This window comes from Doryrhamphus excisus, linkage group LG15, assembly GCF_037039965.1.
Source record: "Doryrhamphus excisus strain RoL-2023G ecotype Guam linkage group LG15, RoL_Dexc_Guam_v1.1, whole genome shotgun sequence".
NCBI lineage: Eukaryota > Metazoa > Chordata > Actinopteri > Syngnathiformes > Syngnathidae > Doryrhamphus > Doryrhamphus excisus.
In genome coordinates this window covers 13,081,954-13,108,673 of record NC_136371.1, presented here as the reverse complement: position 1 = coordinate 13,108,673, position 26,720 = coordinate 13,081,954, and the positions used below count along the sequence as shown (strand labels likewise).

Genomic DNA, 26,720 nt, shown 5'->3' with positions numbered 1-26,720 from the left:
GTTTGCTTTGGGAGTCCCTACCAGAGGCTTATAGCCCCAGACAACATAGCTCCTGGGGTCACTCGGGCACTCAAACCCCTCCACCACGATAAGGTGGTGAATCACGGAGGAGAGATAAACTAGCCTTGTTGCCTTATTCGCGTTTCCTATTTTCTTTCGTCTGACCTACTTTTTCTTTCTTAGCCATCGACACCAAGACAAATATCTCTACTTTTGGTCCGAAAGACCAGTGATATTAATGAATATAATATTAGATGGCTTGACTTTTATAGTTACTGATTCATTGCAAAGCACTCAGTGCAACTGCCTACTTTATGTTGTAGTTTGATTATCGCTATATCTGATCTGAGTAATTCATAAATGATCACTGTTTTGTGGTTGAATACGATTTGCAATACAAATGTAAAGGTGACTATAGGGATGTTATTTCATGTCTTGAGGGCTCTAATAATGTTAAAAACGGCGTTTAGAAGATTGTAAACGGGTTTCTATGCCATATATATACATATTTAAAAAATCATCTTCATTTTTAAATCGTGAATTAAATTGGCTTATCATGACTCAACCATGACGGATGAAGGATTGCTGTGCTAACTATGGCAGATAATGTCAAAAAATGACATTAAAATGGGATGGAATAGGCTGCTTGACAGGAAGTAATGAAGTGTTGTAGTTCATCTTTAGTGAGATGCTAGTAACAGGTTTTGTGTTTTCACCAAAAAGATCGCCAAGACGTACGCCTTCCTCCCCAGAGAGGCGGTGACTCGCTTCCTGATGAGCTGTGGCGAGTGTCAGAAGAGGATGCACATCAGCACCACGCCACCGGACTGCAAAGGTGAACACATCACATACACACAGACACACGCAGACACATGCGCGTTGTTTTTAGGCTTTTTCAGCTTTAAACAAAAGTTGTTTGACTGTAGAATGCTTCAACACTGCCCTCCAACCCCCCAACCTTTCCCCTGTTCTGGTACCCCCCCCCATCTCCATTTCTATCACACGGCACTCATTAAGGGGAGAAGTCACCGCCGCTAATTAACATCATCTGACAAAGACAGTGGACCAGGAAGCAGCTCTTATTTGAAGGGGGTGGTGGGTCTGTGGGGTGGTGTGGGGTGGTGTGGAGAAAAATGAAGGTGGAGGGAGAGGAGTGGGGTGTAAAAAACCAAAAGAATACGAATATTTCTAAGTTAATTTAAATGTACAGGCTACACAACGATGTGAAAAGCCTTCAAAGTACCAACACAACGTTGACACACATTCATAATATCCACATCTGTGTGTGTGTGTGTGTGTGTGCGCGCACACTGGACTCCGCAGGGGAGCAAGGCAATTAGCACACACAACGCACACATGCACACACACTATTTCTACTGTCATACCGCTGCTAAAGTTCAGCTGTGAATTATTAAATGCACTTAATCAGCTTGGAAGAGGACCAGTATGTATGTATGTATGTATATACATACATATGTACAAATTGTACATAAATACATATGCATATATGTATGTGTATATATGTATATATGTGTGTATATATATATATATATATATATATGTGTGTGTGTGTATATATGTGTATACATATATGTATATACGCACATATATACATGTATGTACGTTTATGTATATGTATATGTATATATGCATACATATATATATATATATGGAGGCTGTCAATCGATTAAAATATTTTATCACGATTAATTTTGATAAGATAAAGATTTTGTCCATAGTTAACTCAGAATTAATCGCAGATAGAAGTTTTGATCTATAAGCAGGGTAAATGTCTTTGTGGTGAACGATTCAAAGTGCAACTACAAGTAAGCATATTTTTGTATGAATGTTTTCCTTTATTATTAGCATATTAGCTCTTAAACTCACACTGACACAAACATGTTTTTGTTTATTTGTGTCAGCTCCAAATAAGATTAATTTATTTATGATACTGGTTATAAATTCTAAATGTTTGTGAGTAAAACAGCCTATTTAGGAACATTCAGAAAGGATTATTATTCAAGATTTGCCTCAGTGCAGCTTTCCTTCATGAAATGTACAAATGAAAATACATAAAACATAGGGCAATAGTCATAAAACATTTCATCCACATTCGTTTCTCTTTTAAAACACATAAAATCTATAGAAATCCATCATAATCTTTAATATTTTCATTTGTACATTGACACATCCGGCCCCCCGATGCTAAAACTAAGAAGCGTTCTCCTCCTGAACGTGGTGGATGGTGGAGCTCCATCAGCCAGGCCTCTGGCAGCCTGCCATTGATGCTGAGCTCGGACAAAGGAAGACAGTCATTCTACATTTTGGAAAGATTCTCAGCGGAACAAAAAGTCTGGCGGTTTGTCAAGTGGTTTGTCTTCCACCAAACGTGCTCTCTTCTATTGTGGAGTTGCATCATCACCTCTTTATGCCTCTTGTAAAAGACGTTTAAATACCTGTTTTTGGGAGCGAATGAGTTAAAAGCGTAGACATTGTCGTCAGTCACATTTTGATATTTTTACCCCCGCTGGGTTATCATAAGCGTTATAGAAAATGGATGGATGGAAGAAAACCATCATGAAAGCTTTATCACCTTTTTCAATACCAAATACGTCTTTGTCTTTTTATAAACCCCGAACAGCGGATTCTAACAATGTTGGCAACACCACGAATGCATTTGACTTCAGGACAATTTTAAGCCATAAAAACGGCCACAAGGTGGCAGGAGTACATTTGATAAGAGCTTGGCAGGGATCACGACAACATAACAGGAAGGAGGATGTGGGAGAGCATGGAGGGGTGTAGCGTGCAGAAGGTTACACATTGGACATACATGGCACGTAATCACACAGTTCACTTCCAAATGTGAAAATAGCAGATGGTTGATGGTGTTATATTTGTAAATAAATTAGCCTTTTTAGTTGTTGTTGATGTTGGTATAGAATAGTAGAATAGTCCTGTATTGTCATTTGTTGTCAGGACAACGAAAGTAACATTTTTTAAATAAAATTAAAACGTTTTATGTCACCTTTTAACATTATTAACTGTCAAAATGTAAAACGAAGTGAAGTGGGGATGATAACTATATTATGATTGTAACTGCTTTCTTTAATATTGTGGTGAAATTGCAACGTGTCTCCTCCTCCTCAGAGAGCGACAGGCCCGGCTCGGTGTCGGCCATTTTGGACTTCAGCGATCCTGTCAGCGGTGGTGCCACGCCCATCATGAAGCATGCGTCGCTGCGTCGCATCAACAACAGCAACTCGGTGAGTGAACAACATTTGGACCTCGTCGGCTTGTGGGTCTCACTGGAACCAGGACCTCAGGTGTGGAGGCATCTCATCAGGTCCGGGAAAGTCCGGGAGGTTCCAAATGGACCTCAGATGCTGTCGAGTTTATCATTGTAACCGTGGCAACCGAGCCAGCAAGGATGCTTCTGATCCATATTGTTTCTCTGCCTGCTGCCACCCACCTGCTTGTGTGTGTGTGTGTGTGTGTGTGTGTGTATGTAGTGGTGGCGGGGGGGAGTCAAAGCTTTAAGCATCTACTTAATTAGCAGCGACACACTGCGCTAAACACATTCATATGCACACACATCCAGAACACACACACACACACACTAACTCCATACGCCAACGTATGTTCACATTCTGTCTTTAAAGTGTGAAAGCTGTCAAAGTAGAGCTCGGAGAGCTTCCAGATCTCATTCAGTCATCCAAAAATACAAAAGCCCAATGTCGGGGGGGACGCTGTGCCTCTGATGCTTTGACCGCACTCTTTCTGAGAGGACGACGGTGTCCGAGAAGAAGGAGAGGGACAGGAACCCAGTCCCATCGCTTCCCTTCTACGACACTTCACGTGGACTTGAAACGTTGCCTTCCACTAAACAGGGGCGGAATTTTTTGTCGATTAACCGAGTTATCAGATTAAACATATTTTTGCTGGTTTGAAGAGAAATAATAAATTCACAAGAATTCACAAGCAATTGGTTGAATGATTTAGACAATGAATATGTCTTAAATGGACATAGTACATAGTGTAAGTGGTGCTTATTGATATAGACTATATATACTACTATATGTCTTACATGGAAATAGTACATAGTGTAGGTGTTGCTTATGTATATATAATATATGTACTATATGTCTTAAATTGACTTAGTACATAGTGTCGGTGGTGCTTATGTATATACTCTTTGTCTTAAATGGACTTAGTACAAAGTGTCGGTGGTGCTTATGTATATATACTATATGTCTTAAATGGACATCGTACATAGTGTATGTGGTGCTTATGTATATATACTATATGTCTTAAATGGACATAGTACATAGTGTAAGTGGTGCTTATGTATACTATATATACGATATGTTTTAAATGGACATAGTACATAGTGTAGGTGTTGCTTATGTATACATAATATATATACTAGATGTCTTAAATTGACTTAGTACAAAGTGTAAGTGGTGCTTATGTATATGATATATATTATATTTCTTAAATGGACATAGTACATAGTGTAAGTGGTGCTTATGTATATAGACTATATAGACCAGGGGTGCTCACACTTTTTCAGCATGCGAGCTACTTTTAAAATGACCGAGTCAAAATGATCTACCCACTACAAAAATGCAAAACATCTATTTATTTTCAAATGTATTGAGGATTATTTGTACGTACAATGTATGTTGATGTACCTTACATAACCAAATGAGCCAATATTGCAAAACACACATAATTAACTATTAACATTTTTTGTAATTACCTGAGTTTACTTTGATGACTTGCACTGAATTGAATCAGCCAGGGATGCATAGTCCGGACAGTAGCTGCTGATAGCCAGGTTAGCCAGGCAAACGCACTTCGAAAAAGACATTGTGAAAAAAAAAAAGTCCACCTCCCATTCCGTATGGAAGTGATATGTTTTTGCCTTTTTACTTGGTCCAGCTACTTCACTCATTTTAGTGACCATAAACTTTAGCGAGGGCTTCTGACGCAATTCGCCGACTAGCTTGACACTTTGCATCGTTGTTTACGCATGAGCGGTGACCTAAAGGTCAAAATTCAGTTGTCATCTGACTGGTTGTCCTGTATGTCAATCAAGTAACGGGGATGGATGATAGGCTGACATCGTAAGTTCTGCTGCACTTAGAGACGTTGTTTGATTTGATTGGTCACCCGAAGGGCAACATTCAGTTGTCATCTGAATGGCTGACCTGTATATCAAGTGACGGCATTGATGCTAGGATGATATTTTTTTAATGTCACGCCACGATCGACCAGTACCACCTCCGATCGACTTAATGAGCACCCCTGATATAGACTATATGTCTTAAATGAACATAGTACATAGTGTCAGTGGTGCTTATGTATAAGTTTTACCACGCATTTTGGAACAGAGCGTTTTGAGCCATCCCCAACATCTTTCAGGGCTCACTTTCAAATGTGCAAATCATATGATCTGAAATCTTGGCATGGTTTAACACCAGTATACAACATTCTAACTCCATGTATAAGTTTTATGGTCCCCTTTAACATGTGACCTCCAACATGGCCCCTCGACTTAATGAAGCTTTATGATGATTGCTATTGTTTCTTTAGGGGAAAACTGTTGTGTAACACATCTCTGACAACGAGCATTGTAATATTAACAAAGGCTGAGTTTTTAACATCAGCTGTTATTGGATGGTGTACTTAATAAAGTGGCCTGGTGGTGTGTATACATCTGGATTAGGTGTGTGTACATCAGTTGCAGGAGAGGAGGATGTTGTGCACATTTGGGACGTGCACATCCTCTGCATGCTAGCTCCATTAGTGTTCTTCATCTCTCCCTGCATCCGCCCCCATCCCAATTCAATAAGAGGAGGAAATGAGGCACTGTGCTTCCTGGCAGCAGTGTGTGTGTGTGTGTGTGTTGGTGTGTGTATGGTGGTTGGGGGGGCAGGCGAGGGATGGAAGCAAGTGAGAGTGAAAGGGAATATTCCCAAATTGTTGTTCGGATGGAGGTTATTGGGACAGGAACGATGATTGACAGGCAGGTGAGGATGGAGAGGATGGAGGTGGGGGAGGGTGGGGGAGGGTACCCACAGGGTGGGGGCTGGAGAATTAAAAGGAGGAGAATGAGGTGCTTCATTATGGTTCATTCCCACCCCAGTACCTCCAGAGGAAACGCATGTTGTGATTTTAATCTTGACTCCAGTCTCTTGTTGGCCTTGAAGCCTAACTGCATCATCTTTTTTGACCACAAACGGACAACATTAATATTTCATATTAAATAATAAAAAATAATATGGAAATAACAACGAAGAATTTGCCTGTCACGTGACCGTCGCGATGGTGACAGAGAATCTCTCATTTATTGGTAATATAACGTATTTTGTATTATTGCAGTATCCTGTTTGGAGTGAAAACATTTCTGCCCTGCAGTTCCACTCTTTGCCAACAGGGGGCCCTTTTGTCCTGCTGACAGCAGCCTGGCGTCCTCCTGCATGCGTGCCAGTCAAGTTGTTTAATAGTCTCATCCAACAGGATCATCATCCAGCAAAGCACGTCCTGATGCTATATGGATGCATGCTGTTATGCATGTTATGTTGGCATGAATAAATTCCTCTAAAGTACACTTTGGACAGGCGGTTTAAAAAAGAAAACAACAAATAGATTTGCTTGCTTTGATTTCAATAATTATTAAATAGATATATGAAGGTATGCATAATAATACAAAAAAGAAAAATAACTGTAAAAAAATACAAATAAAAATTAGTTAAATAAACATGTAAAAGCAATAATATAAATGCATACAAAATAAAAATGACTTAAAAGTGTAAAATATAAAAAGTAAAAATCACGTCATAAAAAAGAATGAGAGTAGTTATTTTGATAAAAATGTGTCTTCTAGAACAACGTAGCGGATGATGGTTTTGTAAGGCCACACCCTCCCTCGTGACACAATTAAACATCAGTGTATTTGATTACAGTCAACCTCAACGGGAAAATATGCTGATAAATCATCAATATCATTGCCTATTGACGACATAACGATGTTTCTTCGTAATTGCAGTACATCTGTCGGTCTCCTCCCTATCGCTGTCTGGCTGTGACGTTCGTGCATTGGCCACGCCCCTCCTCGCGAGGCACAGAGCGAGCGCCTTGAGGGTCGTGCGCGCGCCGCAGCCTCCGTCCTCGCGCAGAGGGAACGTTGACGAAAATAGCAGAGATCCTTCAAGACGATAAAATCCGAACAAATGAGGCAAGTGAAGCGGAGAGAGCAACGACCAGACAAAAGTATATTTCTTCCTTCTCTTCCTCCTCCTCCTCCTTCTAATCGCTAAGCAGTCAAGGTAAGCACGCGCTTTGTGCACGTTCACCGCGTGTCCGTGCCGCCTCTCAAGCTTTTATCGTCCGACACCTGCACACGCGCGTGGTTCTATAGCAAAGGTAGCCCGTGCGTGTGTGTGTGTGTGTGGGGGGGGGGTCTATGGGGTCTTGACTTCACGCGCACCCCGCCTGACGGGCACTGCACCAGCTCCTTGTGCACCATCACTGTGGACACACGCACATTGTTCCTGTGATGGCGTGTGCGTGTGGGGGCGGCTGGTTCACATTGACCATGCACATGCGCATGCACGCGCCGTGGATCTATCCACAGTACTGTATATGGCATCATTCCACAAAGCATGTTAAACTTGGATATACTGTAGAGTCGTCAGTGTACATCAGTTTAGATTTGCTACATCAGCAGTGTGCACGAGTGCTACCAGCACTGATTGAGGAGAAGATGAATTCCAGTATTGAGCACCTGTGGGGCATCCTCAAGGTGTCTCAAATCCACTAGCTCCACCAGCGATGTCATCATGGAGGAGTGGAAGAGGATTAAGGCAGTGCACGGTAACAAGAACACAGAACACAGTCTGGACTCACTTGTGTTGCTCGCTATTTAGACAATAATGGCTGTGTGTGGCAGCGGGTGGGCAATGGCTGCTGCTGCACACCAACTACTCTAAAGCCCATCCAAGCTGACTTTCTATACTCCAGTATTGTTCCATGCCAAGGTGATGCCATGTGAGCGGCTACAAGTGGCTGAATGAGGTGTTTCTGTGTGGACTCCCAATAGATAAGAACCATAAAGCTGCAAATTCTTGCACGTCAAAGGGTGAAAGGGTCCTCCACACCTTTGTCAACACAACACACCTCTCCCCAAATAGCCTTCAGCTCTGTAACGAAGAACCGGGTAGATATTGTTCTCGTCATTTCCGCTAACCCAGTGAGACAATAAGATGCTTTGCTCGTTAGCAGTTCCTTAGCGTACTTAGCGTACTTCTTGCCATGGCTGTTGTATCATACCAATCCAATATTGTCCCCAATACCAGACGGCTCCGTCACTGGCTCCAGCTCATCTACAAAACCATACTTGGCATCACACCCTTCTATCTCTCTTCCCCCTTACATCTTTCTCACTCTGCTTACAATCTAAGGTCCAGTAATCACATCAAACTCTCCATCCCCAAAGTACGTACCGTCAAAATTGGAAAAACTCTCTCTGACATCTCTCTCTGTCTTTAAACAACTAATTACATCTGACTCATGCACTTGCTGATTAGGCCAATTGCTTTAATGTTGTTGTTTGATGCTTTTGTATTGTATGTATTGTAAATAGCGTTTATATAACGTTGTACTTATTTTCAGCACTCCCCTCTCCCGTCAAAGTGCTTTTGCTCTTTGTTCAGGCTGCATTTGTAAATAAGAATTTGTTCTTAAATTGCTTGCCTGGGTAACTAAAGGTATCAATGTATTGGTAATGGCGGCTTTAAACGGCTTTACAGTGGTGTTATCCAATATAGTCGGCAATGTAAGCGTAAAAAGCTTGCTTGTCAAGGCTTATGTCTCTCACCGAACACCTAGTGGCCAACGTACAATACTGCATTCACAGTTAGACTGCTTCTTCTGCCTTGTGTTTGGATTTTAGTTCATTCAGCCACTTTATGCTTGGAAATGCTTAATGTAGGCCACAGATTAGTACAATTTGCTTAAATATGCACAGGCGATCATTTATGAATGAGTTTTTGAAAAACGGCGATAGAGTGAGGGAGCAAAGTTTGAACCACGATGTAGCGAGGGACGACCTTGCTCTGTCAAAAATAAATAATCGCAGTTCACACATAGCTCACTCCCTCTATTGCTGTTTTTCTAAAATTAATTAATTAATACAAAATATGCATTCAAATTGAGCACTGTCAAGCACAATCAAATGCAGTATAAGCCATTAACCATTCAACTTGTGAATGTATTAGTCTACATTGGTCACTACGTGTCATTAATTGTCCAGTGAGACAAGTGTCAGACTTGATTGCCGCAACAACAGTCTCTTCTTGCAGGTTTACATTATCTCACAACAGGCACTAGATATGGGGTCTCAAACTCAATTTACCTGGGTGAGACTGGGCCACATCAGGTCCCCCCCCAATGCATTTATTAAAAACAAAAAAATTAAAAAAATTTCGCTTTGGTTCCAATTTTCTACAAAAAAAGCTCTGATAAAACATTCCACTGTTCTCAAATATCTTACTTTTTATTTTTCTACACAAAATAAGATGAAAAATAAATAAACAAATCAAGAATGAAGAAAATCAATCAATCAGTAATGAATAAATAAATATAATAATAATAATAAAACGGCAAATAATAAAAACTTAAGAAACCACATATAGTTGGTGGGTAGACAAATTATTTTTTTCAGTTTAAAATTAACAAAGCATTATTAGAGCCCTGTAGACATGACAAAACACGACTATAGTCACATTTATACTCTTTTTATTTACAACATATTGCACAACTGCAGGGTCTTGAGACACATGCTAACTCGCAAACTAGAGAGCTAGCGACCTAAACGGTAGCCTTCAAGTTATTTCCTTTAAACTTAAATAGCCAAAAACTTACCACTTCCACACGGATAGGGAGGATAACTATTAACAGTTATTTAACCTTTAACATGAACATGAATCAACCGTAATAATTTTTTCTGGGTACATGATACCATACAGCATCCATATCAAACTTGCACGGGCCACACTAACATGAAACTTTCATATCAAGGCGGGGGCCTCAAACTAGTGTCCTGCGGGCCACATTTGGCCCGCGGGCCACGTGTTTGAGACCCCTGTACTAGATGAACTCATTCCCTACCAAAGACGTAGATGAAAAACCGGCCACAAGGTGGCAGAAGTGCATTTAATGAGAAGTCTCCCTGCATCTCTCTCATTGAAATACGCTGCACAGCAACCAAGAAGTGAGAAGGTATCTCGCCATGTTGCGTGAAGGAGGTTATGCGTTGAAGGGAAATTTTAACGCATGCGCGCTCAAGTATGTAAACACCCCCTCTGCTCCTCTCACTTGGTACAACGAGAGGTCGACGGGTGCGACCATGTGACTCGCTCGCGTTGTTCTCGCCGAGACATTGCCGCTTTTGTCACATGTTGTCAGCAAGTAGAATCCGACTCGTGCGTCCATGTGTACTGTTGTTGAAGAGTTAGCCTGGAGCTAAAGGCTGCGCTGGTTATCATTATGTGTCGGCTGACGTTTACGTCTTTGACACTCACTCGTCATGCCCTGCTGTGTTGAAAGTAACTGGCTGTGTTTCTACATGACAGATAAAAGAATATCTGCTGCCGTTGGCTGGCCTTAAACATTGTCCATGAGGCGACATGGTGGCGTACATGAAACTAGCCTGGTCGGTCGCTGACCTTTGCCAGGATGAATGCAATGCTGTGCTGGAATTGCTTCCTGTCAAAGGGAAAGGGGTTAATCGCCGTGCTCGGGCAGATTTGTGCCTGACTGGATTAAGGCAGGCTCAGCGTGTTGGACGGTCCGCTAATCTCTGACATCCGTGACCCTGCCGGTGGTCTGTGAGTGACTGGCCGGCCGAGGAACCGGCAGGCTGACATGTGCCACTTGGACTGGAGTGTCTTTTAATAAGGCTCCGCTGTTGATTTAGCGCCTCTGCTGTGCTCCTCATCGTGCCTGGCAAGTCAATCATTAGCTCCACGCTATCGCCTCACCTTCGTGCTTCAGTCCCACTTCTGGTTTGTGCTGACAAAGAGTTTTTCGAATTGCCTCCAAGGTTCAACAGAAAGATGAGATTTTCCACAGGTACTAACGTAAATACCGCATATACAGTGCATCCGGAAGGTATTCACAGCGCTTCACTTTTTCTACATTTTGTCATGTTACAGCCTCATTCCAAACTGTATTAAATTAATCTCTTACCTCAAAATTCTACACAAAATACTCCATTATGACAATGTGAAAAAAGGGTTTTTTGACATGTTTTGAATTTATTAAAAATAGAAAAGTAAGAAATCACATTTACATAAGTATTCACAGCCTTTGCCATGAAGCTCAAAATTGAGCTCAGGGGCATCTTTTTTCCTCTGATCATCCTTGAGATCTTTCTACAGCTTAATTGCAGTCCACCTGCAGTAAATTCAGTTGATTGGACATGATTTGGAAATATATATAATATATATAATAACTGTCTATATAAGGTCCCACAGTTGACTGTGCATGTCAGAGCACAAACACCAAGCATGAAGTCAAAAGAACTGTCTGTAGACCTGCGAGACAGGATTGTCTTGAGGCACAAATCTGGGGAAGGATACAGAAAAATTTCTGCTGCTTTGAAGGTCCCAATGAGCACAGTGGCCTCCATTATTCGTAAATGGAAGACGTTTGGAACCACCAGGACTCTTCCTAGAGCTGGCCGGCCTTCTAAACTGAGCGATCGTGGAAGAAGGGCCTTAGTCAGGGAGGTGACCAAGGCCCCGATGGTCACTCTGTCAGAGCTCCAGCGTTCCTCTGTGGAGAGAGGAGAGCCTTCCAGAAGGACAACCATCTCTGCAGCAATCCACCCATCAGGCCTGTATGGTAGAGTGGCCAGACGAAAGCCATCAGACCAGAGAATTTTGATTCTCATGGTCTGAGAGTCATTCAGGTGCTTTTTGGCAAATTCCAGACGGGCTGCCATGTTCCTTTTACTAAGGAGTGGCTTTCGTCTGGCCACTCTACCATACAGGCCTGATTGGTGGATTGCTGCAGAGATGGTTGTCCTTCTGGAAGGCTCTCCTCTCTCCACAGAGGAACGCTGGAGCTCTGACAGAGTGACCATCGGGGCCTTGGTCACCTCCCTGACTAAGGCCCTTCTTCCCCGATCGCTCAGTTTAGAAGGCCGGCCAGCTCTAGGAAGAGTCCTGGTGGTTCCAAACGTCTTCCATTTACGAATAATGGAGGCCACTGTGCTCATTGGGACCTTCAAAGCAGCAGAAATGTTTCTGTATCCTTCCCCAGATTTGTGCCTCAAGACAATCCTGTCTCGCAGGTCTACAGACAGTTCTTTTGACTTCATGCTTGGTGTTTGTGCTCTGACATGCACAGTCAACTGTGGGACCTTATATAGACAGTTATTATATTTCCAAATCATGTCCAATCAACTGAATTTACTGCAGGTGGACTCCAATTAAGCTGTAGAAAGATCTCAAGGATGATCAGTGGAAAAAAGATGCACCTGAGCTCAATTTTGAGCTTCATAGCAAAGGCTGTGAATACTTATGTAAATGTGATTTTTTTGTTTTCTATTTTTAATAAATTCAAAACATGTCAAAAAAACCTTTTTTCACATTCTCATAATGGAGTATTTTGTGTAGAATTTTGAGGTAAGAGATTAATTTAATACAGTTTGGAATGAGGCTGTAACATGACAAAATGTAGAAAAAGTGAAGCGCTGTGAATACTTTCCGGATGCACTGTACTTACCTCTTCTTCTTTGTCTGTCCTTTGAGGGTGGTCAGGGTCCAGCGTTGCACACTCGGAGCTGTACTCACTGCACTGCAGTATGAATGCACTTAGGCCGTGTAAGTACGCAAGTGTGCCAGTTGAGATGCAGCACGGGTCAGCCTACCTCCGGTCTTTGCGACGCTCATGGTTCTTTTGGAAGAACTGGTGCAAAAAAAATACAAATGAATCCAGCTCTTGTGAGGTCGTGCTAAAACTACACCTTGGTGAGGATCTGGATAGAGGTGCTTGTGCAAAAAGCAAAAGTGGTTGCAGTTTGTTTGCATCAGGGGCGAAGTCATGCACTCAGCTACCATCGGGAGGATGGAGCCTTGGTGATGTGTGAAGGACTGGAGAGGAACACATGGTCATTTTGTTTTAGGGTTGGCGGTCTTCTAGTTGGCTCAGAAACATGCTCTCAGACTTTTAGCGCCACCTGCTGTTCTGGCACGCTCTTGACAGCTGTCACATGGAGAAATGACTCTTAAAAAGAAGCTTTAACGATCCCACCCTTCCCACTGCACACAGACACACACACAGGGTTTCTCAGCGATCAATAGTCGTCAGTGTAACTCCTTGACCAGAACCCCTGCTAACTGCTGCAGGGTGTGTGTGTGTGTGTGTGTGTGTGTGTGTGTGTCTTATCAATATGACAAGGTCCTCCTCTCTTCCCTGCAGCCTCCAGTCATCTCTGTGAGAGCATGCAGTCCCAACCTCAACCAAATACTCTCCGCCCTCCCGGGACTGACAGGAAGCGTCCTCTGCATGACCAGCAGGGGCGCTGTTCCGTAGCGTCCCATGATAGTTTGTGGTGTCATGTTTGCATCACATGCTGAAGTCTCAGATCCTTTCGTCAATGTGGAAGTGTAGCTGGGCACGCCCATATAAGGACTGTGATGTCACTGTGAGCTGGTGTTGTGGCATTGTTGTTTAGACATTTTGGCTAAATACATAGCTAAATTAGTGTCAAAGGGAAAGTTATATATTAGGGCTGTCAAAAATAACACATTAACGGCGGTAAGTAATTTATTTCATTAATCACGTTGATTTTTTTTTAGCATAATTAACGCATGTGCATCATGGCAAGCCGACGACAACAGACGGCAACACAGTGTAGCTCCCCACAAGTCACGCAGACTCTGTGGCCTCTTTATAACTTTATTCTAAGCTGAACACATCAACAGCAGTACAATTCAAACACCATTTATGCATCTCAACTCTAAAACAAACACGTCTCTAGTCCGTTGGTCATCGCAACACTTCCTCACTAGACAGATCGCCAGATGCCTTCACTGACACCTCCAACATCACAACAATCTTTATTATGGGTGAATGTGTGGTCTACATCCGGGGTCACCCACACGGTGCCCCCTTGCACCAAGTCGCTCCTCAGACCACTGGAGTCTCCTGCCAGCCTGCTCTAAAAATTCCCCAAATCGAGCTGCATCTCATTTTTTCCCTTGTTATTCTTGTTTACATCACAATTACAAACAAGTATAAACCGGAAAGGACAATATATTCTAAAATACTTTAAACATTTGTCCAAAGACTGATTTACTAGTGTCCATTCTCTTGTGCTGCTTTAAGTGAACATGATTAAACGCAACTCCAATTTACGACACAAGATAGGCACCTGAATGCACCAGGACAGCCGCGCAGGTTTCAGAGTTGACATTTGATGTCCAACTAACAGTGTGGCTTATAAACATGAGTAACCTGGATATTTGTCATTCCTTCAATGCTAGACGCTGTTGACGCCGTCATATTGGAGTGTTGGGATTCAGCGGCCGAGCTGGGTTAGCCGTTGCTACTAATGGATATTGTTAGCATGCTATTTCAGTGTGTTTAGTGTACTGCTTATAACGGAGATATTATGTTGCTAACTGCTCGCTTTACTTTTTTTGCAGTATGGTAGATGAATATCATTAATTATTCTTAATTAAATCTTAATTATTTCTTAATTCTAAATTAATTATTCTCACAACAACATATAACATATAGTTAACGGCAAATTGAGCCAATTGTCTATTTGAGAAGTGTGTATCGAGCTGGTAGCCCTTAGCATTCATCAGGACCCAAGACGTAACTCTTGGTTTCAAAAAGAAAAAAAACAGAAATGCAAATAAAAACAATAAGTGGCTATTCTTATCACTCACTTTGTAACCCTTAATGCTCAGTACATTTTACTGCATCCCATAAAATTCACTCTCCACATGTGAATTCATCTTAAATGATGTGGTGTTATTGAACGCAACTTCTCATTGCTTATAATAAAATAATTTAAGTCTGATCCAAATAATCTGATATTAAAGGAACCATCCATCCATCTTCTGTGCCACGTATCCTCACTAGGGTTGCGTGGGTATGCTGGAGCCTATCCCAGCTGACTTACATAAATCAGTGTTGGGTAAATCCGTTAACTTGATTGAAATTTTCAGTTAATTTGGCGCTGTTCATACATACAAATATACATAATCCTGCCCTAGAATTGACCTTTCTCTCAATAAAATACGGTAAAAATGGGCATATTTCAGACATGGTGATTAATCATGATTAATTGATTTGAAAACCGGGAGTAATCCGTTTAAACATTTCAATAATGTGACAGCCCTAATCTATATAGCTATAGCTGTAGATATAGATATAGATATATGTAGCTATTTATCCGAAACTTCCCTATGTTCCACTGCTGGTAGAGACCAACATTTGCTTTGTGTTGAAAGATGAGTGTAACCTCTCCTTTGGTCTACACCATGTGTATATAGCCCAAGAAGAAGACGGCATTCTGTGTGCCTTGAAAGATCAGTCCAAGTCATGAGAAATGGGCAAAGGTTTACATTAAAAAGGCTCCACCTTGTTCATGTTTTTCATGAAATAAGCCATTCCACATTCCTAGTTTTTGTTTCTTGGCTGTGAGACGCGTTCATGGGCTCCATGTAAAGTTTGGTGAATCGCAGCAGGAACATTACAAACAAGATGGCAGTCTCACGTTAGTAAAGACGATGACGAAGGATACCACTGAATCATCTTTGTTATCGTGGCCGGTTGCCATGGAGACGTGGCGACACCATGACAAAGGAGGGAGCAGCTCACTCCTGATGCGGGAAAGACGATGCGAGCTGGGGGGATGCATGTGCGGCGTGGAGGAAGGTGGGGGGTCGGTGATGCAGGCACGAGGATGGGGCAGCGAGGATGCTGGGAGTTGGCAGGATGACGGGATGGAGTAGGGGGAAGGGAAGGTAGGAAGCAACGGGGGGGGGTGTATGCCAGTCCTGTGGCGAGGGTCCGGCTCATCACAACAAAGAGAACAAAGAGGCGGAGCGAGGGGATAATGAACGTCTGCCTTGATTGATTTTCTTATGAAATGGTTGTCACGCCTGCATCAGACATTGGACTTCCTGTTTGGGGAATCAAACAACCCTTCCTTTGGATTGATTGCCTTCATCGGGATGTTGCTCTGCTACGCACACACTTCCATACTTGGGAACTAAGTGCACACTTAACCTTGCCAGTGGAGCCGCTTCTTTTTCTCTCCTTTTTAATGGTGAATTGCAACCACCTAAGTTAATCCCTCCCCTTCCGAGGTGTCACGGATTGGACACGCCCTATCATTTTATTATCTTGACATTCTTTGGTGGAATATTTGTTGTTTTTATTTATGTAATTTTGTTACATATTTGATATCCTTTATTTTTGGTATTCCATATTTACAGGGCTCTAATAATGTAAAAAAGCGTATTTAGAAGGTGGTAGACAGGTTTTCGATGCCTCATATGTCTGACATTCTGTTATCATGTCTACTGTATTGGGGAATAGGAGTGTAAATGTGACTATAGGGGTGTTATTTCATGTCCAGAGGGCTCTAATAATGTTTAAAAAACGTATTTAGAAGGCTGTAAACAGGTGTTCTGTGTTGTACCTGAAAATTCTCCCTTTAAGGCATTTCTCAAAGCCTCACTTTTATCAATCTTCCATCAGTAAAAATATAGGCGAGCAAAGAGGTGCTTAATTCTTCCCGGCTGCCCTGTAGTGTCTTTATGCCTCTCACCGGCGCCCTCTAGCTGAGCGTCAACCTGTCATTCCCGAAAAGACACTTGCCACGCCATGTTGGCCTTTGCTCAGGTCCTCATTAACCACCAGAGGGCGATGCCTAGAATGGCCATTGATTTGGACACCTTTGACACACGTGGCAGTTGTGACGACTCAGCAGGTCTTCTCGTCGTGTCGTCAGGGTTTGTGGGCCGCGAGGATGAGGAGGATAATCCATGGCGACGCTCCTGGGGAACTCCCTGTGAGGGGCGCCACTTTCATGGACAGATGTGGGTCAGCGCTGCAGGGTGTTGTCGCCTTTTGCATTCATACTATGATCAGTACTATAATCCAACAAACTGTCATTAAAGATACAATGATTTTAATTATCTGATTGAATCTCTTTCATTCATTGAAGACAAAGACTGGCAGGCTCCAAGAAAATAGAGATTATTCAATGACATCAGGTCAGTCATAATCATAAATAACAACAATGGTGAAGCTTTCATCTTTCATTTAAACGTAACAAACAAACATACGACGGAGTTTGAGGGCCACATTGGAGAAAAAATTCAAAGTCGTACGTTTAACAGAAAAAAAGCTTTCTCAGGCAATGCCTGTAACAAAGTCCCCAGTTTTGGGTTTTTTTTTTAACGGGAAAAATGTAAATAAAAAAAAGTTTTGTTTGTTTGGTTTTTTTTTTACAAAAAATGCTAAAACCCAAATGTATTTTTATAATAAGTTTATCATAAATATGATTTTTATATTATTATATATATTATAAATATTATTGTTTGTATTTATGAAGAAATAATATATTTGGTAAATATTATTGAAACATTTATTACAGTATAGAATGATTTATATATAATATAAAAATATGTAATCATTTATTATTGAATAATATTAAAAATAACAAATAAAAAGGATGATACATATCTGAACTGGAAGACAAAATATGTTTAATATTAAACATATTCATATTGGCTAACCAGCCAATATGTCAGCCTTTTACCACCTGACGGGACCACTTCCTGTTTGTGTGCCCTGGCCAGGATGACGTCTCAGTGAGCAGCGAAGACGAGCCCGACATGAGCGAGCCCTCGTGGCTAGCGGCCGACCCGGGAGCGCTGGCCCAGCTGACTCCGGCGGTACGAGGGGACAGGATGCGCCATAGTCCCAACAACGCCAGCAACAAGGACGACGACGGTAAGCCACCCTTCCTTTACAGACTCTCATACATGAGATGAATGAAATGCCTTCGTGTAGGGAAGCATTTACTTGGCGGACCTCCCGAATGGTGACAAACGCCAGTGAAAGCTGACTGAATCTCCACGTCCAGAGCGTGAATAGAAGCTAGCAGAGGTTAGCTTCCTTTAGGACGCCACATAGTTGTGTGTGGGCTGGATGAGTGGATGATTTTTACTACATTGTGTTTTAATTCTCTAATATAAGGAAGGTTTTACAATGTCTGATGAAGATGTGCATTGAAAAAAAAGAGTATCATACAAATATCTTCCGTATGAAGTTAGAATGGCATGGGTGACTACATCTTCCTTCATGACTAGCACAGGCATTACAGTTGGTTGGATACTAAGTATCCATGTGTGAAGAGACTGACATCCATTAGAAACGTTAGCTAAAGTGGGAAGGCCCTCGGTCCTGATGGTATACCTGTGGAGGTATGGAAGTGTCTAGGAGAGGTAGCAGTAGAGTTCCTGACCGGGTTGTTCAATAGGATCTTAGGTGGTGAGAAGATGCCTCAGGAATGGAGGAGAAGTGTGTTGGTGGCCAACAAGGGTGATGTGCAGAGCTGTGGCAACTACAGAGGTATAAAGCTAATGAGCCAAACAATGAAGTTATGGGAAAGAGTAGTTGAAGCTAGACTAAGGGCAGGAGTCAGCATCTGTGAGCAGCAGTATGTTTGCCAAAAAAGAGTACTACAAATGCAGTATTTGCTTTAAGAATGTTCATAGAGAAGTACAGAGAAGGTCAGAGGGAGCTGTATTGTGTCTTTGTAGATGTGGAGAAAGCCTATGATGGGTGCCTAGAGAGGAACTGTGGTATTGTATAAGGAAGTCTGGAGTGACAGAGAAGTATGTTCAAGTGGTGCAGGACATGTATGAGGACTGGAAGACAGGGGTAAGATGTGCTGGAGGTGTAACAGAAGAGTTCAAGGTGGAGGTGGGACTGCATCAGGGATCAGCTCTGAGCCCCTTCTTGTTTGCTACGGTGATGGACAGGCTGACATGAGCTTAGACAAGAATCTCCATGGACTATGATGTTTGCAGATGCCACGAGAGAAGAGATTCAGAAGGTGGAGAATTTGAAGTACCTGGGGTCAACAGTCCAGAACAATAGAGATTGTGAAAAGGAAGTGAAGAAGCGTGTGCAGGCAAGATGGAACGGGTGGAGAAAAGTGTCAGGCGTGATGTGTGATAGAAGAGATTCAGCTAAAATGAAAGGAAAGGTATACAAAACTGTGGTGAGAACAGCCATGTTTGGTCTACAGACAGTGCCACTGAGGAAAAGACAGGAAGCAGAACTGGTGTTTGCAGAGATGAGGATGGCTGAGGCTGAGGTTCACATTGGGAGTGACCAGGATGGATAGGATCAGAGAGAGAGAGAGAAAGATATACAGAAGACAGGGTTGGAGATTGATTTGCTGTGGTGACCCCTGAAGGGAAAAGCCCAAAGAGAAAACCAGTTTCTTCCCAATAAATGAAGAGCTTGCAACCAAAAGGCGCTAAATCTATTTTGACTGATTTCGAGAAAATCAAATGATTTTTAATTACGCACATATCAATCTATTTGGTCATCAAGTCTATATTGCAAATGAAAGAGCTATCAATATAGGTCATAAAAATGCATGCTATAAAAATCCTGCACACACCATGTATTTTATATATTTTTTTTAATTATTTTTTTTCCGGATTTAGCGCCTTTTGGCTGAAATGATGGATTTAGCGCCTTTTGGCTGAAATAAATTTGAAGTCACCTTTAACTTCTTCAATGGCATTGTTGTAAAAGAATGTAAGGTGCTTTAATGTGCTATGCTAATAAAATAATTACAACACAGAAGCCATTCTCAACAAACAATACACCCCCCCACCCACCCACACACACATGCACTCGTTCACCTTCACACATTACAGAAACAAAATGTTATAACCTACCACTAGTACACTGTTACTGATAAAATTTAGTTAAGATATTATAGCACACATTGACGTCATCCACATTCCATGATGATCAGCTTTAACACAACTCAACATACCCAATTATACAAGACAATGGTACAAGACATGTCATACATTGCAGGTGCATTCAACCTGTAGGCTGCAGTAGAGCGACACATGAAAAATAACAATTTGCAGACAATAATACAAATTTTATTAAAAGCAGTGCTCATATTTGACTGCACCATGAAGGTCAAAATCATCTCTTTACAAACTCTTTACTTGTATGTTTTTTAGTACAAGTAAAATAATGTTTCTCATGAAAGTTGGAGGTGTCAAGGTAGAGACATGCCTTTTATGGCGTAAAAAAAACTTCCATGTTACAGAATACTGTAAAAACACAATTTGTGTTCTCCTGAATTGCATAACATACTGTAACTATCATATGTGTACTTAATGTACACAAACAAAACAGGATGCGCACTGATACTGGCTTTCTGTATGTGCAATGATAATTGTATTCTTCTCTCTGATTGGTCAGATTATCAATAGATGGGAAACTTGGGCCAATCAGAATAAAGAAAGGGATTTAGCTCCTTTTGGTTGAAATCTGAAATGGAAATAGCGCCTTTTGGTTGAAAGCATAAATTTCACATCACTTTTTTTCATATTTTTAAAAATGATTTCAAGACCAAAATATGTGATTTGGATACACATGACAGAGGTCTATTAAACTCATGAAAAACATGCAACTTAGTGAAAATTGGATTTAGCGCCTTTTGGTTGCAAGCTCTTCAAATACATGTTTACCATTTTAGACTAGTCTATTTCATAATATGGCTTAAGGTTTGTAGCTTTTTATCCAAGACTCTGATGAATTCACATTTTATATCCATTTACATCGTCATATTGTGATACTTCCCAAAAATAGCCTGATTCATGTTAAGGTTCATATCGCCAACCCGAGTTCAACCCCTCTTAAACCAGTCTAAAACCTCTCTTAAAACCCTCTTCAATTCCTTTTAAAGTCCACCGAAACCTTTCTTAAACCCTTTTTCCACCCTCTTGAATCCCACTTAAACCTCTCTTGAATAAACCCCCTACCCGTCAGGGCTCTACATTAAAAACCAAAAAGACTTGCCCATAGGGAATCCTTAAGGTGAGAACTACTTGCCCGAACTTGCCCCATGTAAAATGAAAAGACTGCCATAATGATATCATGTAATTTTTTGTGGCATCACATGAGAATCTCAAATAAAGATGAAATGAGAGTACTACCATACTAGCTTACACATGTTAGTCATAGTAAGCAGTGATATTTATAAGTTGTGCACCACGATGAAACATTATTGAATAGACACATTTGTGTACTAGTAAAGTGTTTTTAATCCAGAAAAAAAAGCTCAATGATCAAACAATAATTTGTGAAGCAAAGAATTTGTGAAGAAATACACAGAGAAATGGAAGCGCTAGATTTTGTAGCTTGTGCAAAATCAGCACTTGGTATTGGATCTAATCGGTGGTGTTTCATTGTGACCACTTCAAATTGTCACAGCAATGTGGTTCACTCACCTGTGCCATCATTTGATTTGCTGCTGCTAATAAAATACTTGTTTTGGAGGCACTGGTTCATCACTTTTTGCTGTTTCCTTCAGAATTAGACGATGTTGGCAGCGACGCCATGATAGATGTTTTCGTAGTCAAACGATCGCTGATTGGTTGATCGCGAACAACGGGTGTGGGTAAAACGCGGACTGTGGATTACGGACCGCGGTCTAAATAAACGATTCTGATTGGTCCATTTCAAGATTTGCATGGATTGCTTTGCAAATTACCACCGGAATTACGCAGTCTGTGTTTTACCAACACCCAACAAGAACCGCTTTAAAAAAAACTCTTGGCAGTATGGCATGCCAAAGTGCACTTGCCCGACGGGAATATCACTGATTAGATTTACTTGCCCGAATTTTGTTTTAACTTGCCCAGGGCCATCGGTACATCGTTATTGTCGAGCCCTGCCCGTGTTAATCCCCATCAATTCTTTTAAAACCTCCCTAAAACCCCCCTTCAACTCTTCTTCACCATCTTTGTAACACCTCTTTCACCCACCCCTCTTGAAACTCTCTTAAACCCAACTTAGACCAGTCTTAAACCCCTTTTAGACCCTCTTGAACCCCATTTATAGCCTCTCTTAATCTTAAAATGGCAACGTCACAAAAGTTATAGAATAAAATGTTCAACATGTTTGACATAAAAGTTTTTTTTTAATTATAGAAAATAAAAGTGTTACAAAATAGAAAATAAATAGAAATAAAAATGACCAAATATATGAATGTAACTACAAAGGATATTTTTTAAATGACTTGCATAAAAGCAAAAAAAAAGTACAAATAAAAATGACTTGAAAGTGCAAAAAAGTAACAAAATAAACCAAATAAATAGCATCAATTACAGCTGGGATAGGCTCCAGAACACCTGCAACCCTCGTGAGGATAAGCAAGAAAAAATGAATGAATGAAAGTAAAATGAATTTTAAAAAATGCGTTCAATAATTGTCATAAAGGTAGGACAAATTGCAGCTCGCATTAGAATTTAAAACCAGTAACATTAATAAACAAATCTTATTTTGAGCTGACACTGTCATCAAAAAACATGTTTGTGAGAGATCTCACTCGCTCACATTTTGTGGGCGAGTTTAAGAGCTAATATGCTAATAATAAAGAAAAATAGTCGTAAAAAAATAGGCTTGCTGACTGTATTGTTTTAAATAATGGCCATACTTCCAAAATGTATATCCTTTTACATAATATTTGATGTCATTATATCATTATTATGTTGCACTTGCACATCAAATCATTTCCCTCATTTCCCTTAGGGGCCATCCATAATTTTCAACATTTTCACGAGCATACAAACCGTACGAGGGGGAAAGGGGGTTAAGACATCAACGTACGCTTTTTTGAAAACCAGAAAATGTCGATGTCTGTATGTTCGAACCGCGGGACGCAGTCAAATTTTAGCGCGAATAGACTGGTCCCCTGTCGTCGTATGCTAGCGCGAGAGCGTACCAGTCCACGCGATACTCCACGTAGCTCTGCGTGCTTCGCATTCCAACACAACAATCAGACAATGGCCGACCCCGGTGATTTCGATTACCTATTTTCGTTCATCAAAAAGAGAATTGCTGCCATTCATCTCTCACCGAGCAATGCATACGAACAATACATCAATGTTTACTGCTTTGTGCGTTCGGAAAGAAAGCGGAAGGACGCTGTCACGGCTGGCCAGGTGGCTTGGAAAGGTTCCAAATCGAAGGAATCGAGCAGGGCGGATTTGTTCCGAAGCGCCGTTGCGAAAATGGAGAAGATCAAAACTAAACCGACCATGCTGAATCTATTCGCCAGCTCTGTGTTTATTTTCTATATTTGGGCATGGACCTGGCTTTGATTGCCATTTTCTGAATGACTCTGTGGTGGTGAATTTGACTTTGTGGACAGTGCAGTAACAATCAATGTGATTTTCATTTCCTGTGATACACTGACTAGACTATAGGTGTGATTGTTAAGCCTTTTCAAAACAGTTGTGGCATCTTTATTGCATACTTCGCATTGAGTTGAGTTCAAGGGTCGTGTCCATCATTTCAAAGAAGATTTTATCTCCTCAGGCTTTTGGGTTGCTCAAAAGAGTACTCTTTGTACTCTTGTGAAAATGTTGAAAATTATGGATGGCCCTTTACTTATTATAGATAAAAACTAATTTTTATCTGTGATTAAATGTGATGAATTCTGAGTTAACTATAGCCAAAATGCGATTCATAGCGATCAAATATTTATCCATGTTAAAATGGTATCAAAAGCAACAATCCTCTTTGGCCACAGTTATTTTTGTAGCATTTCCTTGAAAGTGCAGCTGTGGCTTAGCTGTCCTCCCAGCACTAGCCGCACTTTTAAGTGTGGGAGTAGGAGCTAAGCGCGGTCCAGTGAATATTTAATGAGCTCATTTGTCTTCTCGCTGATGGAGGAGTCGCTTTTCTGATGACAAACAAGTCGTTAGCGCCTGTGAGCAACAAGCGTGTGTCAACAGTGTACTTTTTATTGGCATGAAGTTCCATTGTAAAGTTCTTACTGGTTTGCATGTCTCACCCGATTCACACCAGTCCAACATGGAGCATTCCACACTTCTGGTAGGTCCATGTTCAGATCACCGTAGAACCCAAGATTCTGTGCGCCTTGAAAGATCAGTCCAAATGGTGTAAGATGGCCGTTACTGAAGGGGGTGTCCAAAAGGAGAACTATTTGCCCTTGGTCGCCCATCAAAGCAGTATCTAAACACGACACTCGCACAGATCAGCTTTGACCTTGGAAATAAATCAGCCATGGACATTTTTGCCAAACCAAGCCACTAACTGTTTGTCTCAAATTGATTTGGTCCATGCAGGGCCCAAGCAATTCCTTCATTTATCCAAAAACAAGCTTCAGGTGACTCCTTTGGAAAATAATCATTACTTGCAGCCCCGACTGGGAATAATGGGAATCCTTGGGTCGGAAAATACAACATTGCAGGGAAACCCATCCTTTTTGTTTCCTGTTCTTTAGTGATCAGCAGTAGAACATAGGTACGTTTTAGGAAAATATCAGCTCCCGACTAGAAAAGGGAGAAGTGAAGAGACATTTCAAGCATAACTTTCACTCTGTCACAAATATTGTTTGCTCTTGTGACAGCTCACGTAGCTAAACAACGATACCAACATGAAGAACACGCCAAAAAGGGTTGTTTTACATCCAAATGTGTCTACTACTTACAGTCTTCAACTTTGGAACACTCCTCCTCTGCCGAGTTCTTATCAAAATCACCTCTGCCACCTTGTGGCCATTTCTATGGCTTAGAATTGCTCTGAAGCTTAAAGCATTAGTGGGGAGTTGCATCATCAGCTCTTTTATCTTCTCAAGCCAATAAATGCGCAATTATGTTGTTGGGACCAGGCCTTGGGCTTTGAATGAGGGAATTGATGATCCACGAGTCGTTGATTCATTGATGAATTGTTGCAGGTCGAACCCATACATTATTTTTTAGACAATTTTATTCAACCCATTCAAACTATTCCAACATAAAATCATGCACATCAGTCAGTACGACCCAACTAACAATGTTCCACATCCCAAAACTGCCCACGTTCCCTGAAAATTCCACATGCCAGCCAGAAGAGAGCTCCATACTGGCAGATTTTGGCTGAACTTTCAAGACCCACAGAATCTTGTGTCTTAGGACCACATAAGCATTGAAACCATACAAAGAAACTTTAGACTGGCCTCTTTGTTTCTATCCTTTTTTGAGTCTTTATAAATCAACAGTAGAACATCAGTTGGTTTTGATCAAAACCAAAGAAAATGCAGAGAAGCAAGACCAAGCAGAATGGTGACACCTCAAACATCAGTTTATTGAGCAGTTGTTCATCCATCCATCCATTTTCTAGGCCGCTTATCCTCACTAGGGTGGCGGGCATGCTGGAGCCTATCCCAACTTTCTTTGGGTGAGAGGCGGGGTACAGATCCACAGCCAGACAAACATCTGTCTTCTTCATATCCAAGCTGTTGCTGCCGATCGGGGGGAAATAGAACTTTTACCCACTTGCTGGGTCAAGTCTGAAGTTCACACTCAAGATGCATATAGCTCTTTATGTTATCTATGTTATCGGGCTCTTCTTTCAATCAGATGTGTCCGTCATCTGCCACACTCTTTTGGTGTTCTCCATATTTCCAAGCTCTTCATTTTCCGCCTTCTTCATCGTCACTTTGGTTCTTCTCCACATTCCTACATGTTCATGCTGCCACTCTTCTCCTTCTCATCCTCGTTGCTGGTGTTTCCAGGTCCAGGTCGCTATGTTGTCCACGTTGGTGTATGTCCATCATCTTCTGTGAAATACATTTACAATTCGTCCAAACGCTGACATACTGCTCATGTAAATGTCACGTGACACGCTGATGGCGGCGTGCTGGCCAGGAATGCCAACAGGAAGTCATTTCCAGATCACTTTTGAGTTTCCGTGTCATTTCGCTCCTGTCTGTCCAGCGGTGACTGTCAATCATCCTTGAAGAGCTTTCCAGAGCTGCCATCACCGCTGAGTGCACAGACGCAAGGCGGGATGGAGGTCACCGGCTCTTAAAAGTCTTTCAACTCACCCCATTTGGAGCGTGCGCGTGCATGTGCACGGATGAATGACAGCTGTGCACTGCTCCCCGCTGACAAGCTAATAGTCCTGTCCGAGTGGAGGATCAAAGTGCAGCCCCGACAGGACGAGGGTGACGGGTCCTGCTGTGTCTTTGTGTGTAAAATCATCTGTTCCAGGGTCAAACTGTCACAGTTGACACAATTCACGTGTAAAACTGTAAGGAACAATTAAGACACTGAGACTCAAGTTGCTTTATATCTTGCTTTTTAACGGTCTGTCACTCGAGCTGTGAAAAAAAAAAACAGCAAATGTCGATGAATAGGGCATTAACACTCAGGACACAAACACCCGGTGAAGCTAAAGTAAAAGGAAGTGCTGTTTGTTTAGTTTGATAATTTTGAGGAATGCAGGAAAATGACAACACAGGGGCAGGTCAGTTCCGTGGAAAGTGGACATTTTGGGGAATGTGGAAAGTTGCTTTCCAAATGAACAAAACGGTTGAGAGTTTCCATGATGGAACGGTTTGA

At 41.5% G+C, this 26,720-nt stretch overlaps 1 protein-coding gene across 4 annotated transcripts in view; it reads left to right on the top strand.

The window, feature by feature from the left end:
- LOC131104092 (nucleolar protein 4-like) overlaps window positions 1-26,720 on the top strand; it is a 53,857-nt gene that overhangs the window by 7,112 nt on the left and 20,025 nt on the right. For 3 of the 4 annotated variants that reach the window (XM_058050877.2, XM_078796524.1, XM_058050878.2), the window contains 3 exons: window positions 724-835; window positions 3,151-3,266; window positions 17,901-18,054. In XM_058050877.2, coding sequence (XP_057906860.2) covers window positions 724-835; window positions 3,151-3,266; window positions 17,901-18,054 — 382 coding nt within the window. Of the gene's footprint in view, window positions 1-723; window positions 836-3,150; window positions 3,267-7,050; window positions 7,335-17,900; window positions 18,055-26,720 lie in introns of those variants that run through there. The other variant, XM_078796525.1, reaches the window with a different exon arrangement.